General features: G+C 37.8%; 1 protein-coding gene across 3 annotated transcripts in view; it reads left to right on the top strand.

Annotated features, from left to right (window-relative positions):
- The window catches only part of DENND1B (DENN domain containing 1B), a 174,200-nt gene that overhangs the window by 87,086 nt on the left and 68,251 nt on the right, over nucleotides 1–18,863 (top strand). For all 3 annotated transcript variants that reach the window (XM_069459325.1, XM_069459324.1, XM_069459326.1), the window contains 2 exons: nucleotides 1,861–1,971; nucleotides 18,762–18,862. In XM_069459325.1, coding sequence (XP_069315426.1) covers nucleotides 1,861–1,971; nucleotides 18,762–18,862 — 212 coding nt within the window. The remainder of the gene's footprint in view (nucleotides 1–1,860; nucleotides 1,972–18,761; nucleotide 18,863) is intronic.

Raw genomic sequence — 18,863 nt, forward strand, 5'->3', positions numbered from 1 at the left:
TTCAATCAAAAGTGAAAGAGAAATCAACAGCAAAATAATATTCCCATATATACTTATTTACTTTAGAATTTTACTGTTTTTCTAAATATGTTTTGAAATGTATTCAGTGTTTGGTTTCTGAAGGCACACAGGTAGTGAATGAAATCCAAGAAAACAATTGTAAATTTTCTAATGTCAAACCAAGACTATCATGGTGTTTTTGCACAGTTGAATTTAGATAACCCCTGTGAAAAGACTTTGTGTCAGGTTGCTCGTCCTGTGGACGCGAGTTAGACCATCCGCGCTCTCACCTGCGTGCACAGCCACGGTCCTGGCCGTGTGCGTGGTGGGCGGACCCCGCGGTCCTGGCCCTGTGGGTGGTGGGCGGCTGCTCCCCGCCACGTTTCCTTAGGGCCGACCGGCCACACCTGGCCTGTGACCCTAGTCCCTTCCCGTCAGAGCTGCTGATGCAAACTCAGTTACTCCCTTCTGCCCTCTCTCCTCTTTACCTTTCTCTTTTATTTAACAGACAACTCATAGCTTGATTTACCAAATGTCACATTTTTAAAAAGACCTTCCCTTGAAAGTTTTAAAGAAACAAACATTCTAAGGAAAAACTGCCACTGAGAATAAAGATTTTTACATCTCATTTAACACATTTTATTTTGTAAAAAGTCCTGCTTGGGGGGAAAAAAAAGCAAGGGCATAAGCATAAGGCAGCATTCTGTGTTGGGAAATAACTCCCCATCGAAAAAGTATGTCTTTAAGATTGTAGGAGATATATTGATGTTGAATGCCATTAACTTTGTATGTGAGGCGTAGAATTAGAAGGCGAGGTGGGCTTCAGGTGCAGAAAACCCCAGGGACGGGCGTCTCCTCATCCAGTTCACCACCACTCACCGGCACTCAGGGATCTATTGATGTCCTCTGTCATGATTACCAGTTTGTGCTGGTAAAAGTTCTGCCTTTTGGAAATCGAAGAAACAGTTGAATTTCTTATTTTCTTTCCCAACTAAAAGTTTTAGCCTTCTAGGTCATAGTCCACCTGGTACTATAGTTTCAGTTAATTATTGGGTCTTATTCAATCTCTTCGTTAATTTGTTGCATTTTGATGCACTTAAGTTTGATTATAGGAAATTAAAAATAAGTAATGAGAAAGGGGAGAATTTAAAGTCAAAGTTAATGTAGCTTATCTCAACTTTGTTCTTATGTGGGGGAAATAAAGTGCTAAATTAATCAGCTTAGAACATCACCAAATTGTATTTGGTTACAGTGGTATAAGCAAGTCTGACGTGGGGTACAAACAAGAGATTTTCCTTACTAACAAAGCAAACAACTGCCTTATAAATCCATCTCATCCTTGGGTGCTTTGTACACTGTGTGGTATTAGATGATGATTTTGCCTGTGTCATGAATGGCAAACATGAAAAGATTCAAATGTATTTTCTGGGGCAGTGGTTTCTCAAGCATCAGTGTGTATGAGAATCACCAGGAGTATTTGTTTAAAAAGCAGATCTTGGGGACCATACTCTGAAGGTGGCAGGTCAGCAGGTCTAGGCTGGGGCCCAGGAAATCAGCTTCTTTTCAGATACTTTGGCCGGGATCGGGGGTGGGGAGTTGGGGGTTTGGGAAGGTGGAAATACGTGGTCCTGTGATCACACTCTGAGAGGCACCTTCCTGGAGTAGGTCATGTCTCAAATAATCATAATAGATTATTTCATGCTTCATGTGCAGCAGAGTAGTATTAAATTTAATTATTTTAACGAATACCATTTTTAATAACGTCCTTTGAACTTTAAGACTTCCTGGAGAGCATATAAAATGTTTTCTGTCGTGTGCACTGTGCGCTGTCACTGACGCAGTTATTTTTCGCTTGCACAGAGAAACCTCACGGAGTACTTCGTGGCGGTGGACGTGAGCAACATGCTGCAGCTGTACGCCAGCATGCTGCACGAGCGGCGCGTGGTCATCACCTCCAGCAAATTGAGCACTGTGAGTGCCTCACGCTTCCCTTAAGCGGCGCGGAGCGAGTGTGTCTCAGGGAGACCTGAAAACCCCGGCAGGTTTAGAAGTGTTCCATGTGTGCTTATAAGACAATATCTGCACACTTTTTTGATATATGGTTTTAATCTGGCTCTTGAAGTACAAAAGTCTGATTTATAGGCAGCCTTCTCAGATGCATTAAGTCAGGTTAATTATTTTTTCTTATCAAGAGATGAGAGTTTTTTTCCCCCCTTTTTAACTCTCCAGAGTTCATTTTAGTGCCTTCTACCATATAAAGCATTCTTAAGAGCTATTATGAGATCTTTATTATTCACTTGTGGCTTTTTCCATTGGAGCTACTTGAAAGAAATCGAGGGGCCATGATAATAGCTGCTATCCTAACCTGGTAATAGGTAGATTCATCTTTGTTGCCAAGTGGTGGTTTGGGAGTAGCTTCTATAATAGTTTGATTTGGAGGAGCTCTTCAGACTGATAATAACTTAAAAGTCAAAGTAGCATTTTTTATAAATCATAGGTTTTATGACACTCACTAAAATGTTCTTTTGGAAGGTGTTCATTACTGTGGCAAAGGCAGTGAGAAGAGAAGGCTTTTTCTTCAGTCATAGAAAAATATTCAAAAGCATTTTGCTAGATTTCATAATTTTTTTCTCCTTTAAGCATTAAAATTTTAGTATTTTCAACTTTAATTTTTAATACAAATTAAAATATAGTTTTGAGTAATCTATATCTTTATTAAAAACTGTTGTTCAATACGAAGTGAATTTTCTTATTCACAAATTTGTTTAATTAATAAAATGTCTTATTCTCCAATAGCAGATATAAAAAGCTCATTCCATAATATTTTAGCATTTTAGAGTAGAAAGAGTTTTAGGATTTTCTCTAGGATATCTATGTAGTGTTTAACAGTAAGAAAGCTATTTTAGAGAGATTAAACGGCTACACCAAGGCCAGAAGGCTTGTTGGAGACACGTGATGTGAAACTGGGTCTCCTGATTCTCACGTGCAGCAAGGTGTAAGGTTGACAAGTGTGGTTCTGTTATAATCATGAAAAATTGTGATTGTCAAAGTGTAAATAACTGAGGCAAGCAAAAGTCTAGCATTATGACTGCTAAGACGCTTTAACTTGTATGTGTTCCCAATAATTAAAATTCTCACTGTGTACTTTAAAAATGAAAAAAATGGGTAAAACACAATTTCTTACATTAGCAGGAAGTACATTATCATCCTGTGGTATATAAAAAATACAAGAATGTGAGAAGCTTAAAAGCAACTATTCTTTCCTTAAATGTTTCAGAGATTTCATTAAACAACTCTTAAATAGCTTATTTCTAATTTACGTTAAGGCACTCATCCTTGACCTTAAATGTTACTGTGCATAGAATTTACAGCAGATGTGTTTTTATGTACTGTATATGTAAAGGAATTGTTCAAGATAGATTCAAGGAAGGCAGCTTCCCCCACATAAGAAGGGTAAGAAGATCATGAAAGAGAACTTGAATTATGTTTTTTTTTTATCAGCTCAAGTGCCCCAGAGAGTGACCCAAAACAGAGCTGGTCGCTTAGAGGTGCCGTCAGCACCAGGTTTTCAGGAACTGCCATAAACAATTGGTCTTAAGTTGACTTTGAACAGGGAGGCAAGTCCCTGAGTAACACCAAGTCATTACCATAACAGTTTGTTTTCTAAGTCAAATATAAAGGATAGTCGTGTTAATGTTTACTCTAAACTGCAGACCTAGACGCTTAGAAAATTATACCTAATAATAATCCAACATTTATCCTGTGCAGACACAATTCTAAGCATTTCTCATATATGTTTCCTTAATCTTTATAGCAACCCTATGAGATCAAGACTACTTATACTCTCACTTTACACATGAAAACATTGAGTCAAAGAGAGACTACCCAGCCATTGAGAAGTGGCTATAAATTAAAACAAAGAAAAACTTCAATATTTTTCAAAAGCAAATAGTTAGGTTTATTTCTAATGCTTTCACAAATAGAGCAGCTTTTACTTCATCCCTGTAGCTCGCTCCCTCACTGTCTTCAGCCCCCTGCTCAAACGCTGCTCACTAGAGCCACGACCCTCCTCCCTTCCATCACCACCTCAGTGAGGTGGGAACCTGCCCCCCGACCCTGCACACTCATCCGCCTGTGCCTTGCCCTTCTCCACCCACAGCCACGTGACTTACAGCTGTTCATCGGTTCCTTTGTTCATCATCTTTCTCATCCCAGTTGGATATGAGCACCAAGAGAGCTTGGGCTTGACTTTGCTGACTGAATTCTTAGTGCCTAGAAAGTGCCTGGCACGTAGTATGTGCTTAATTAATATTTGTTACGTGAAGTAATCCTGATACGGGTTAGTTCCTAGGCCTACAGGACAGTTTGTATAACTTTTCTAATCATGAGGACAATATTCATATGTATATACATCTTTTATAATCTTAAAAAAATCATGGTTACAAAATGAGAAGGAACTGCAGGAGGGGAAAGAAGAATGGTTTTCCTTTAATGCTAAGTTAAAGATCGCAGCAAAGGAAATACATAAAAATGCAAAATGACTCAGACTGAATTTCTCTGCATCTCTCTAAGATGGGTAAGAAAAAAGAAATAATTGCTTCACTGACTAGTACTTATTTTTTGATATTACTACATCATTTCTCCACACTTAGTCCTTTAAATGCATATAATATATTTTTTAGCATGTAAAATGTATTTTCAATTTTCAGCAAAAGTGGGCATATCAGTACTACAATTCAAAATCCCAAAATTGTATTTTTTCAGTTGTAATGGAAATAACCCAAAAATTCTATGCATAGTAACATTTAAGGTCAAGGATGAGTGCCTTAACATAAATTAGAAATAAGCTATTTAAGAGGAGTTTAGTGAAATCTCTGAAACATCAAAGGAAAGAATAGTTGCTTTTAAGCTTTTTACATTCTTATATTTTTTAAATACCATAGAGTTTATAATGTACTTCCTGCTAATGTAAGGAATTGTGTTTTACTCATTTTTCATTTTTAAAGTACACAGTGAGAATTTTAATTATTGGGAGAGCACATATAAGTTAAAGTGTCTTAACACTGGTAATGCTAGCGTTTTGTTTGCCTCAATTATTTATTCTTTGACAATCATCATGTTTTATGATTATAGTAGAATCATACTTGTCAACCTTATATCTTGCTGCAGGTTTTAGTGGTGATACTCTGGTAGCAAATCAGCTAGTTTGAGGGTTCTTTAGGTGCTGTTTGTAGTTAAAAAAATTATTTGTACCTTTTTTTTTTTTTTTTTTGAGACAGAGTCTCACTTTGTTTTTTTTTTTTTGTTTTTTTTGTTTTTTTGAGACAGAGTCTCACTGTGTTGCCCAGGCTAGAGTGAGTGCCGTGGCGTCAGCCTAGCTCACAGCAACCTCAAACTCCTGAGCTCAAGGGATCCTCCTGTCTCAGCCTCCTGAGTAGCTGGGACTACAGGCATGCACCACCATGCCCGGCTAATTTTTTCTATATATTTTTAGCTGTCCATATAATTTCTTTCTATTTTTAGTAGAGATGGGGTCTCGCTCTTGCTCAGGCTGGTCTCGAACTCCTGAGCTCAAACGATCCGCCCACCTCAGCCTCCCAGAGTGCTAGGATTACAGGCGTGAGCCACCACGCCCGGCCCAGAGTCTCACTTTGTTGCCCGGGCTAGAGTGAGTGCCGTGGCGTCAGTCTAGCTCACAGCAACCTCAAACTCCTGGACTTGAGCGATCCTACTGCCTCAGCCTCCCGAGTAGCTGGGACTACAGGCATGCGCCACCATGCCCGGCTAATTTTTTGTATATATATATATATTTTAGTTGTCCATATAATTTCTTTCTATTTTTAGTAGAGACGGGGGTCTCACTCTTGCTCAGGCTAGTCTCGAACTCCTGACCTCGAGCGATCCACCCGCCTCGGCCTCCCAGAGTGCTAGGATTACAGGCGTGAGCCACCGCGCCCGGCCTATTTGTACCTTTATAAAGATAAACTTTAAAAAATTTAGTTTTAAGATATATAAAGAAATATATTAAAATATTTAATATTTTTAAAATTTTAATGGGTTCCCCGTCTATATTTTAAAGTATGACATTGTGTTAGGACCTGTTACTATAGTTTTTCATGTTTGAGATTAAGGAATTTGGGACATAATCATTTTTGTTTTTATTCTGCTGACTTACATGTTATTGCGTACACATGGGAAGGTTTCTGGTAATCCTGAACAAGAACACTGATTTCATGCGTGCTGTAGACAAGCCCTAGATGGTTCAGCCCCAGGTGAATCTTGGTGGACTAGCAGAACATCGTGTCAGTGATGCAGAGGAATAAATCATGGTATTACAAGCGTGTATCAGTTGACTTATTGCTGTTTTGTGACCACAGATAGGGAGGATTGCTGTTTAAACCATGTCATTGGTTCTCAAATCAGTCAGGCATGAAGCCTTGTCATGTGCCTCTATAATTGTGCTTCCCCAGACTTTCTCTAACTAGTCAGCTGGGGCCGTGCGTTTTGTCTCAGACACCCGGCTGGCCGGCGTCTGACAGGAGCTTCTCATCATCCTGTCAGTGCTATGTTAACTAGAGTGTATCTCTGTGGCCTGCAGAAGCAGGTGGAAAGGAAGCTTCTCTCTAAAGCAGATGTCGAAATGTTAGCTAGTATTCTGACCAATATTTCGTTGGTAAATGTTACCCTCTTAAAGCCTGTAAGCACATTAGTTACAGAGATTTGATTGTGTCGTGCATGTTATTTTTGGAATATTTAGATCAAGCAATATGCTGTGGGTGCTGGAATTATGTTAATAAACTGAAATTTCTCCCTTTGTGATAGTTACCCCCAGGCATTTAAGCATATGCTCTTCTCTCCTCCTCTCATTAATTGCATCGAGGGCACATGCAAAAAGAAATCTTGTGATCTCTGGGACACAGGCTATTAAAATGTAGATTTTATAGGTTTAGTCAGACTGAAAGGGAGTCCAGAGGATTTTGACCTCTTCATCTGGATTATACATATTCTTCCTTTGTCTCTTGGTGGTGCCGTATCAGCGTTTAGTCTGGAACTTGCGGCCCAGAGCCTCTTCCTGGAGATTGAGAACTGCACGGCTGGTGAGAGAACAGAGGTGCCCCGTGGCTTCTTCCTGGTTAGGGCTGTGAAGTGTGCTTCTGCCCCTCATATTTGTGAGGCTGCAGCTAAAAATGGTTATCAGAACCTCTCGGGGAGAGATTCTAGGAACGGTTTTTAGATTTTTAATTCTTCCCAAAACCCATAGCAACCAATTATGTCACCTGAAATTACAGATAATAATTCTACTTACTAGTGTATTATTTGACGTGTATACTGCTGTTCTGAACATTGCATTCTCATCCAGAGCTCAGTGTGACGGTGATGGCAGCGTGGAAAGGGGACTGTTGAGGTCGTGGTGAAACACTGTTGGGAAGGGTGGGGGGAGGTTCGCTGGAGACTTCTGTGACGGACAACTAGAAGTGTTTGCATCTTCAACTTTTGTGGTGCTAATAGCTCCGTTTTTCATGAAAAAAAAAAAGCACTTATTTCTATCCTATGATTTGCTACATTTGTCTTCTCAAAGTAAACAGTTGGCTTCGAATTCACAAAGCAGAATTTTTACTCTAACAATTATGGGATTATCTAAGGGGGTATATTAAATTGTCATTCCTCTAGGTCCTGTAAGCTTTGTTCTTACAACTCTGATATCCACAGAAATGACTGTGGACAATTTCAGTTTATTGTAGTAGCTTTTTCTTTTTTCTTTTTCCTATACCCTTCAGTGTTAACTCAGGTATTTTTTATATAGAACAATGACAATTTTATGCTGGTAGTGATTATCAACGTTAAAAGTAAGAAAAATGTTTATTATTTTTGTTTCTTTAGTAAAACTACCATTGAGGGTAATGTGTTTATTTTTAAATGTACCTGATATATTTACTAGTGTATATTTTCACATACTAGAGATTTTTTTTTTTTTTTTTTTTTCATTTTGCAGCTAGGCAAGTTTTTCTCTTCTGATGAGCTTCCTTAGGGTTTATGCTATAGTTTAACTCATTGTTCATTCAACATTTCCGAAATGGAACTGACCATCTTTTCCCATGATCTCCTTCTCCTATTATGCAGGGCCGATTTGGTGAACACCCCAAATCTATCTTCTTACCTATCTTATCTATCTTCACCTCTATCTATCTAATACCTCTTATCTATCTTCTTCACCCAAATCCTATAGATTCTACCTCCTTCATACTTTTTTCCTGGTCCCTGTTCTCCGTTTCAGCTGCCCACTGTCTTCATTCAGGAGATTTTCCCTTCCCATGGATGTTATTTTTAGATCATATATACTGAATTCTCACGTTATCTTCATTTAGATTAAATGATGATGATGATGATGGTAATAATTATAGCCAATATATATTCTAGGACATACTTTGAGCTAGTCACCCTTCTGAGCAATTTATTTAAACCAATTTAAATATCACTTACTGTGTGGTATTACAGTTCTGATCCACAGTAGACAGAGGAAAATGTGAATTTTGAAACTCAGAGGGGTAAGTTGCCCAAGACCATGGAATTAGTAAGTGGCTTACCCAGTTCTACCTGACTCCAAAGTATATATTTTCAACCTTTATGCAATTTTGTCTTTTACAATGACTGTCTTGTAAAACCAAATGCGTTTTTATCATCTATCCCTGTCCCAACATAGTATCCCTCCCCTTAAAGAGCTTCAGTTTTTTATTCTAGTCACCCATAGTGAACTGACATTTTCCCCTTGTCTTTGCAAGTCTAGTCGATTATCCCTCAATATCTCACATTTAGACCTTTCTCTCATTTTTAATACCACTTTTAGGGCTAACACTTACCTTCTGTTTGGACCTTTTATTTTTTCATCCTTTAGATTCATTCTATGTACAATTAATCCTTCAGAATAAAAAAAAAATCTATTGATTATTCATTGGCCTATAACTGCCAAAGCTGGTAAAAGCTATTAATTATCTGACCCTAAACTTTTCTTGCTAAATGTTTTCATTACTTATAGTCTACTCAGATCTGTAGACAATAAACTTCTCAGGGCAGGTGTTTTATCTGATTCAGTCACTACATACAATATATTGAGCTCTCAGGACAGTGATGACATATATACATAGTAAGCTTTTAGCAATATTTTTGTGAGTGCGTGTGTGAAATTTGCACTTTTTGCTCTTCCTCAAATGTGTTCTGAGCGAAGATAACGCTGGTGGTGTTATAAAAGAAGGGATGAGGGAGGGCAAATCTAACACGGAGGACTGTTAGCTGAAAGACTGTAGTTAGAAGACTATTGGAATAATAAAAGCTGATGAGCTCCTGAAGTGGGACAGTGACCTTAAGAGGGAGGTGAGGTTGGGTCTTAGAAACATTAAGGAGAAGTATGTTTGCTTTACCTACTCTCTCTGCTTTGAGAGTAGGTAAGAAAAGGAAGAAGTATGGAGTGACACTCATAGGACAAATCTTCACTGAGTATTTATTTAATATCTGCTTTATAACAGGATAATTCTTGATGTCATTTACTACCAGTAAATTTTCACTTTATAGGTGTATGTGTGTGAATACCCACACATACGTATATATTTACATATATATGATGTCTATGCTAAATATACACCTACCTGTATGTTAAACATACATAAGGAAAAGATACATAGTAATTTTAATATAAAATATATCACGTATATGTATAACTATTGATTTTCATTAAATTATATGCGATTTACAAATGATTAGAATTACTAACTCCACTTATAAAGATTTAGAATTTGCTTTGTGATTGCTCCATTATGATTACCTCTTTTTCAGTTGCTAGTGGTTTGTGATCAGTTTTGTTTTATTCTTGGTGAGAGATATTTTAAATTGTGGTTTTCAAGTATGACTAATAATTAAAGAGTAGCTTCAGACAATCAGATTTTATTTATTGGTTATTTGAAATATTATTTGCAGAGATGGTAGTAGTGTGATTATACTAATGATATCTTCTAAAATTAGAGATCTGCGTTTCAGTCCCGACTATTCAACCAATAGATCAGGTGACTTCGTATGAGCCATTTAATTTTATATTTTCTACCCTGAAGTTTCTCCCCCTTTTTTTCTTCTTCTTCTTTTTTTTTCCCTTTGCTACTTGGCGTGTCTGGAGAAGCTCCCATGCCGTGAGCCCCTGCCCACTCCTTGGGTGCGGCTGCCAGGGTGCTGTGGTCCATAGTGATACCTGGCAGGCCGTAGGCTGCCAGCAGGGATTAGGACAGATCACACCCTGAAGCTTCTTGTCTTGAAAATGAAGAAATTGGACAACAATGATCTCTTGGGTCCCTTCTAGTTGTTAAATGCAGTGGTTCTTTTATTGTATAGTTTATTTTTTTAGTAATTGCCAAATTATGTAATCTTTGTATAATCCGTTTGGATATCTGAACCCATTGTCCTCTGAATGTAGAGTTTGGGGGTTTGTAAAGAGAGAGGATAGACAGGTAAATTTGGGGAATGTTGTAGTGTTAGGCTCCTTAATTTTGGTGGGAAAGTGGAAGAGCCTTCTCCAGGAAAAGCAAAACTACTACTGAATTGACTTGAGAACTAGAAAGCAGTAAATTTAGTAACAGGGGACAGTCACATAGGGGAGGAAACGTGTTTGAAGGCATTGACATTTGTGTGCAGTGGGACAGCTACAGATACCCAAAGAGTTGAGAAGAGATTAGTGTGACAGTCACGCTGTTATGTGGAGGGCAACTAGAACGTGAGCTTCTTGAGGGCGGAGATCTTTGTCTATTATGCTCGTTACTGTATCCCCAGTACCAATAATGATCTCTGGCACACGTTTGGTGCCCTGCTTACTGGCCGCATAGTCTTGGGCACTTGGTTTAAGCTTGTCTCAGTTTCCCAATCTGTAAAATAAATGAAAGAATAACTACTTGTAGGAAGCAAGCAGGCAAGCAAAATTCAGAATCATTTGGCTGGGAAAAGCTAATAAACTGATGACCAGAGTATGAGAAGATCAGATCTTTCATAAGGGCTTTGGTGTGACAGAAAGACGTTAGAATGACTTTTTAGTAATGAAGTATCAGAATTTACCATTTACCATTATTAGGCAAATAATGATGTCGTCTGATCGCGTGTTTGTATTTTGGAACTTAAACCCCAATGTGATAGTATTAAGATGTGAAACCTTCAGGAAGTGATTAAATCATGATTTAGGGGGTAATAACAAGTCATTAGGGGTCTGCCCTCGTGGACGGGATGAGTAACTTTATGAAAGAGGTGCAGGGAGCGGTTTGCTCCCTTCCGCCAGGTGGGGATGCAGGAACAGGCGCCATCTGCTGGGCAGAGAGCAAGACTTCACCAGACGCTGCATCTGTGGGTGCCTTGGTCTTGGACTTCCCAGCCTCCAGAACCGTGAGAAATAAATTTCTATTATTCATAAATGACCTAGTGTAAGATATTTTGTTATAGCAGCCCAGACTAAGATATACCATCCTAATAGAATAAAGGACGAAAATGAAATACAAAATTTTAGTATGATAAGGCATTAAAAAAGAAAAAAAAATACTAAGTTTTGTTTGAAGCCAACCAAACTGTCTTCCAAAGTACCTGTACCACTTTGCATTTCACCAGAAATGAATGACTGTCACTGTTGCTCCACCTCTCACCAGCATTTGCTGTGGTCTCTACTCGGGATTTTGGCCATTCCAGTAGACATTAGGGGTAAATCACTGCTGTTTTACTTTGCATTTCCCTGATGACATGTGACGTGCAGAATGTTTTCTTATGCTTATTTTTTATCTGTGTGTCTTGTTTGGTGAGATGTCTGTTATGTTCTTTGGCCCATTCTTTTAACTGGGTTGTTTATGTTCTTACCACTGAATTTTAAGAGTTTTTTTGTACTTTTTTTTTTTTTTTTGGATGACAGTCCTTTATCTGCTATATCTTTTGTAAATATTTTTCTCTTAGTTTGTGACTTACTGTTTTATTCCTTTAACAGTGTTTTTCACGTAACAGAAATTTTAAATTTTAATGAAGTCCAGCTTATCAATTCTTTCTTTCATGGTCATGCCTTTGGTGTCGTTATCCAAAAAGTCATCACCAAACCCTAGATCATGTGGATTTTATCCTGTGTTTTCTTCTAGGAGTTTTATAGTTTTGCATTTTACAATAAAGTCTGTGATACACGTTGAGAAAATTTTTGTGAAGAGTGTAAAGTGTGTATCTAGATTCATTTTTATTGGCATGTGGCTGTCCAGGTGTTACAGTGCCATTTATTAAAAAGGCTACCTTTTTCCATTGCATTGCCTTTGCTTCTTCAAAATCAGATAATTATGTGAGTACATTTCTAGGCTTTATCTTCTGTTCCACTGATCTCTTTGTCTGTTCTTTCACAAGTATAACACTGTCTTGAGTACTGTAGCTTTATAGTAAATTTTGAAGTCAGGTACTGTCAGTCTTCTAACTTTGCTCTTTTTCAAAATTGTGTTGGCTATTCTGGGTCTTCTGCCTCTATATGGACTTGAGAGTCAGCTTGTTGATATCCACAAAATAACTTGCTGGGATTTTGACTGGGGTCACACTAAATCTATAGATCAAGTTGGGAAGAACTGGCATCTTGATGATATTGAGTCTTCCTATCTGTGAACATGCGATCTCTCTCCATTTATTTAGTTCTTCTTTGATTTCTTTTATCAGAATTTTGTAGTTATTCTCATATAGATCTTGTACATATTTTGTTAGATTGATGCCTAAGTATTTGACAGAGGATTTTTTTTGATACTGTAATGTTTGAATACATTTCACTATAAATTTGTCCCTACCCATGGAATGTACAACACTAAGAGTGAAACTTAATGTAAACTATTAACTTGGGTGATAATGATATGTCAGTGTATGTTCATCAGTTGTAACAGTGTGCCATTCTGGTGGGAGATGTTTGCATGTGTGGGGCCAGGGGAAATAGGAGAAATCTCTACTCTGTACTTTCTACTCAGTTTTGCTATGAACCTAAAACTACTCTAAAAAATCTATTAAAAAAAAGAAAAAAATTCACAACCAGTTTTTGTCTTTTTCATTATGTAAAATTGCTATTTCTGCAAACATTTCCTTACAACTATTACTTAATTTACATATTAGAGTTTTACTCAAGTGAGGCTAGTTTATAGTTGAGATACTTTTGAAGTTTTCAAATATCTTGCTGCTACCTTTTTTGATCTGAATTTATTTATTTTTTTGAGACAGAGCCTCACTCTCTTGCCTGGGCTACAGTGCTGTGGCGTCAGCCTTGCTCACAGCAAACTCAAACTCCTGGGCTCAAACAATCCTTCTGCCTCAGCCTCTCGAGTATCTGGGACTACAGGCATGCGCCACCATGCCTGGCTAATTTTTTCTATATATTTTTAGTTGTTCGGTTACTTTCTTTCTAATTTTTTTGTAGAGACGGAATCTTGCTCTTGCTGAGGCTGTTCTCAACTCCTGACCTCCTGACCTCAAGCGATCCTTCCGCCTTGGCCTCCCAGAGTGCTAGGATTACAGGCGTGAGCCACTGTGCCCAGCCAGTCTAAACTTCTAAATGTGAATATAAATTAAATGTGTTTAAGCAGATGTTTTCTTTATGTTTTCCACAAAATTTTTAAAATTACGTGAGGAATTTATTACATTCCCATTTGCAGCAGTTTGTTCTGTATATTTGTAGTTATTAATATTTATAGTGCTTAAATTTCTGAATTAAGTATTGATTCAGTTGAAACTCAGATGAAGTCTCTCATATTTGCTTCTTGGATTTTTATCAATAAGTACTGTTTTAGGGGATGTAAATCGGCCCCTCAGTACCTCATACAGAATGCTGGTTGCAGTGAGTAGTATGAACATGGCCAGGCAATGCAGAGACTAGAATAATGCGAGTAGCGATGTGTCAATATCAATATGAGATCTTTACCTATGAGGTGTGCTGGTGAGAATTGTGCTGCTGTTCATTGTGTGATTATACTAGGTGGATCATTTTTCTGCTGTGTTCATGGGAATCTGATAAATGTGGGGTTTTTCCCCTCAACATACATACCTATTCAATTGCTTAAAACACTGCTAAATGTTGTTAATAGGCTTATTTCCAGTAATAAATATAGTTTGAGGACAGGAATAGATCAGATTTCATATCACAAAGCAGGACAGATTTGATTTGGTTTCAAACTTAAGTGTATTTGCAAATGCAGGTTGAGATGATAACTTGTAGAACTTTTATCAATGATCTTATCCTTTTAACATTTTCCAAGAGTCTATTCTATTAATTTCCTGCTGAAGTTGTAGACTGTAATGCTTGAGGAAGGTTTTGTAAATTGGATCTCTGTCTGTCATAGCTCCCTAAATTTTTCATATAAAGGTCAACTGTTCTTGTTTATTTGTTCAGTCCAAAGGTGCATTCTCTATTATGTAATTAGTATAAAATACAGTATTTTCAGTCAGTAGATGCCATTTAAAGCCTCATAACAATGGGAATTTTAACTCTCTGTGTACCAAAGGCATTTTAAAGTAGTGATTACTGTAGTCTGGATCCAGCCTGCCTTGGTGTGTGTCCTGGCTTTGCTGCCTGCACGCTGTGTGATCCGGGCCGTCGCTTTAGCTTTGCCTCAGTGTCCTGCTAAATGGGAATAGTGGTGATGGTCCTCCTTCATGAGACGTGTGAGGACTAAATAGGGCTGAGCACTCCAAGCACTCGTGACAGCGCCTGGCCGTGGCAGGCACTGTGTACATGTTTGCTGGTGCTGTTGCCGCCATCGATGGCAGTACCTGTATGAGACCTGGTGACCTGGGACCGAAAGTGTCAAGTGCCTTTATGCCATGACTGAGTTCACTGTTGCTGACCGTTATTGTTAGGTTTCTCTGTTGGATTTCACAGGCCCCCATTCTTGTCTCTCCACATGGTTCCCAAGTTTGTAGGAAATAAACATTCTCAATGTTTTTATTTTGCATTAGCCCTTTGGAACTGTATCAGTTCCATATATTGAGTGTGCTTTATGGAAATACGTGTGCACCTTAAAGATAAGGAATTTTTTCTTAAACCTTTATTTGGTAAATCTATTTTTCTAGAAAATTATAACAATTTATTATTCCTACAGTTTTAGATTATAATGCCAGATATATGTTTTAATTGAAACATGGAAATTTTTTCCCTCACCCTTTTCTTTGCTTTCATGAAGAATAACTGTGATAGTAAAGAAGTAACTGGCAATATTAGAAAAGCAACGTGGAGTCACTAACCAGACATAGGATCTTGGGTAATTCTAGCTGAAGGAAAGACTATATGATATGTCATTTCTCTTTAAGCTTAAAGATTCAATATATCATAAATAACTTTATGAAGATTGTTTTTCTTACTTGGCTCATTAAATTGCAGTACTCTCTTCAGAGGTATAGAAAAATCTCATCCAGACTAAAGCTTCGAGTCTTTGCCATGTCCCAGAAGGGTCCCCACTGTTGCCCCTGCTTTCCTGTCTGACCGTGTCTCGTGCTGTCCCCCCACTTCCCCCAGTCTGGTCTCAGCAGCCTCCCCCCTGCTCTGTGGGGTGCGAAGCAGGTTTCTGTGTCGGGACCCCTGGATGCTCTTCCCCCAGACGCACAGTTTGCTCCCTCACTCCAGTTGGGTCTCAGTCACCACAGCAGAGCTCTTCTGTGACCCTCCTGTGTAACGGAGCCCCCCATCGCTCTCTAGCCCCTTGCCCTGTTTCAGATTTCTTTGTAAAATTCATATCTGACACAATATATACTTGTTTACTGTTTGCCTTCTCCACTAACACATAAGCTCCATGGAGACAGGGACTTAGTTCTGTTCATTGCCTTGGCCCTGCTGCCTGGCAGGGATTGATGATAGCACGTAGCTGGCGCTCAAAAGTTTTGCTGCATTAAGCAAATAAATTATTATGTTTCCAGTTGCACAGTTACCTAATGTGTTTTAAATCATTTAGAGATGATCTTTACATATATTTTGACGATAGATCTGAATTATAGTCTGGTTAAAATATTCTGTTAACCACCTGAATGGAAAAAAATAATAAGAATATAATAAGTTGGAATTGATGTGATTTAAGAATAAAGAATATTTGATCTATGAGAGACAGTGCATACAGATCATCTAGCGTAGAGTTCCTATTTTAAAGATCAAGATACTGAGACCTGGTTATATGAGCAGGTGTGTTAGAGGCCACACAGCTTGGTGGTGGTACAGCCCTAACTTTGTGTCTATAATATACTTAATTGTTACAGTTTGTATATAAATGTGTTTAATTTTCTAGTAAATTTATGTTTTCTTAATTGTATTTCTCTTTACTTGCAACTTTGTTATCTTCTTTACAAAGCATATACTGTAAGAGTATTTCCTCAATTTTGGAAGCTACATAGTTCTTGCGTGCTCCTGGTGCGTGTGAGGGCTGTTCTCTGGTGTGCTGCTGCCTTCTCTGGAAATATCCACTCGGATGCCTCACAGTTAACAGAATCAGTATTTGCAAAAGCAAACCACCTACAGTTCCTCTTAAACCTGACACTTTTGCCATATGATATAATGGATTATTATATCAATTCATTCTAGTTGTGAATTTCAGAAACTAGGGTTGTGGAGGAGTTGGCATGTATTTTTACCTCTCTCCGTCCCCTATTCCCCAAAAGTTGCCGAGTTCTGCAGAGTTTCCCTCTGTCCTGGTAGATGCTGATTAGCAGAGACAACCCCTGCCTGATGCTGGCCATTGCAGATTTTGCAGCTTTGCTTGTGATCACAGAAACCATCCTCTCAGAAACCAGTCAGATTCATCAGATAATGTGCCTTGTTAGTGGAAAACTAATAACTTCATCTAAGGATGACCATTAGCGGGTGGGGAAAGTATCTACATAACATTTAGTAGAGTGCTTTGGACTCTGAATTTACTTTGTGAAATAAGTCGCCTTCCTTATAATTCCTCATTTTGAGAATGTGTTTCTTCTCTTGCTACATTGTTATTTTCTCAGTAATAAAAAAGGAACACTTTCCTTTTTTTTAAGGTTTTAAATGAGCTGTTTTAAAAGTCATCTGTGTGCAGATGGAGAAATTGAGTATGCTACATAAGCTCTTTCAGCCCATCAGGTTGCACCAAAGGCATGGAAAGAGTTAACCCAGCTTTAAGGAGACCTAATTTACAGCCAGGGCGAACCTGAAAGCTCTTGGAGAATTTGACGCAATGAGTTAGATCAACCCCATTTTCATTTCCCTCTAGTTCAAGTTTGTAAGTAAATCAATTTAGGGTCTATAATTGTTAAATAGAAGTATTTGAATGCCTCCTAGTGGCATATTGTATGCTCCAGTTAAGAAATTTAATATTTATTGAAGAGATACTGTAACAAACTCTTAAAGCTTGTAAGTGCAAGGTACTAAAACCCTTTAATGGTAACATCCTAAGTGAAATCAAAATACATTGTTTGCCATATAAAATTTATTGGTAATCTGACTGAAAAAGATACAATATCTATGACAGGTACGTATATTTTCAATGAAAATTTATATGATTTTAGTTCAGATCAGATTATTTTAATTGATTTTTTTATCTAATGAAACTATTTTGCACTTTTAAACATAGACATGTTGCTATTAGTAAGATATGGATTGCTTTGTGTACCTTTATTTTAAATTATGATTACAGTGTTTTAATTTATTTGTATAATAATAAAGTAGAGATAATGGTTTATAGAATCTGTGGTTCACTTTCAGATAGTTTTTTTTTTTAAATTTTGATATTCAAGTTGAATTAAATGATTTAGTTGGTAACCTTGAAATACAGACCATAACAAAACTTTAAAATGAGGAAGAATGCTGATTTAACTATTGCTCTAAACACTAAAAAATGAATTTACACCCACAGAAATATAATTTAAAATGGAAGCAAAGTCATGTGGAAATAATTCTGATGAGGGTTAGTAGGAGGGAGAAAAAAGTGATATCCTTTTGTTAGCATTAAAAAATGTTTAATTAACTGCTTGCCAAAACAGAACAATTAAAATGGCAATTACCTTTAAAATAGCAACAATGTAATTGCAGCTGTTGTGATATAAAGCTAAGAAACAAAATGTTAATCTGGAATGAACAGTTTAAATATGAAATTATGATATACTTGGCTTCCTGCAGTACAGCTGTCAAGCTTGGGCAGTTCGCTGGTCAATAGTGACATTCTATGTGTCAGTGAACAGAGTCTCCTGATACCGTAACCCGCGGTTCACACATTACTGAAGCTCCAACTGTCGAACATTCAAGTCCCCTGGTGTTACCGCAGCTTCCAGACGCTCCTGACTGGCTCATGTTTCATTCCTTGGCAATTTGCCCTAATGATATCCCTCAGGAGCTTTCAGCCTCTCTTCCTTTCCATATTTAATCGTGTTGTATTAATCTGAGTGATGCGCAGACTGTGCTGTACAAATTGTAGTTTTCTACAGTATTTGTAAGATGCTCACCTAATGTTTCAGTTTTACTTCTATTTATGTATTAAGTTTTGACCCAAACTCTGTATTTTCAGGTGATTATTACTATCTGCATATGATTCCCAAGAAGCTACTTTTGCTATTTATGTGTTTTCCAGAGGGGCCTCTGAGACATAAGACCTTTTACATGTAGAACTGATAAAGACAAAGTGATTTATGTCATTACGTAAATTGTTTCATGATTATCATTCATCTTAGATACCTTGAATGTGCCTTTTTTTTGGAGGGTCAGCGGCTACTTATTTGTGTTGTCCTTTTACGAACTTTAGTTAACTGCCTGTCTGCACGGAGCGGCTGCTCTCCTGTACCCCATGTACTGGCAACACATATACATCCCCGTGCTCCCTCCGCACCTGCTGGACTACTGCTGG

Source organism: Eulemur rufifrons, chromosome 27, assembly GCF_041146395.1.
Source record: "Eulemur rufifrons isolate Redbay chromosome 27, OSU_ERuf_1, whole genome shotgun sequence".
NCBI classification, from domain to species: Eukaryota; Metazoa; Chordata; class Mammalia; order Primates; family Lemuridae; genus Eulemur; species Eulemur rufifrons.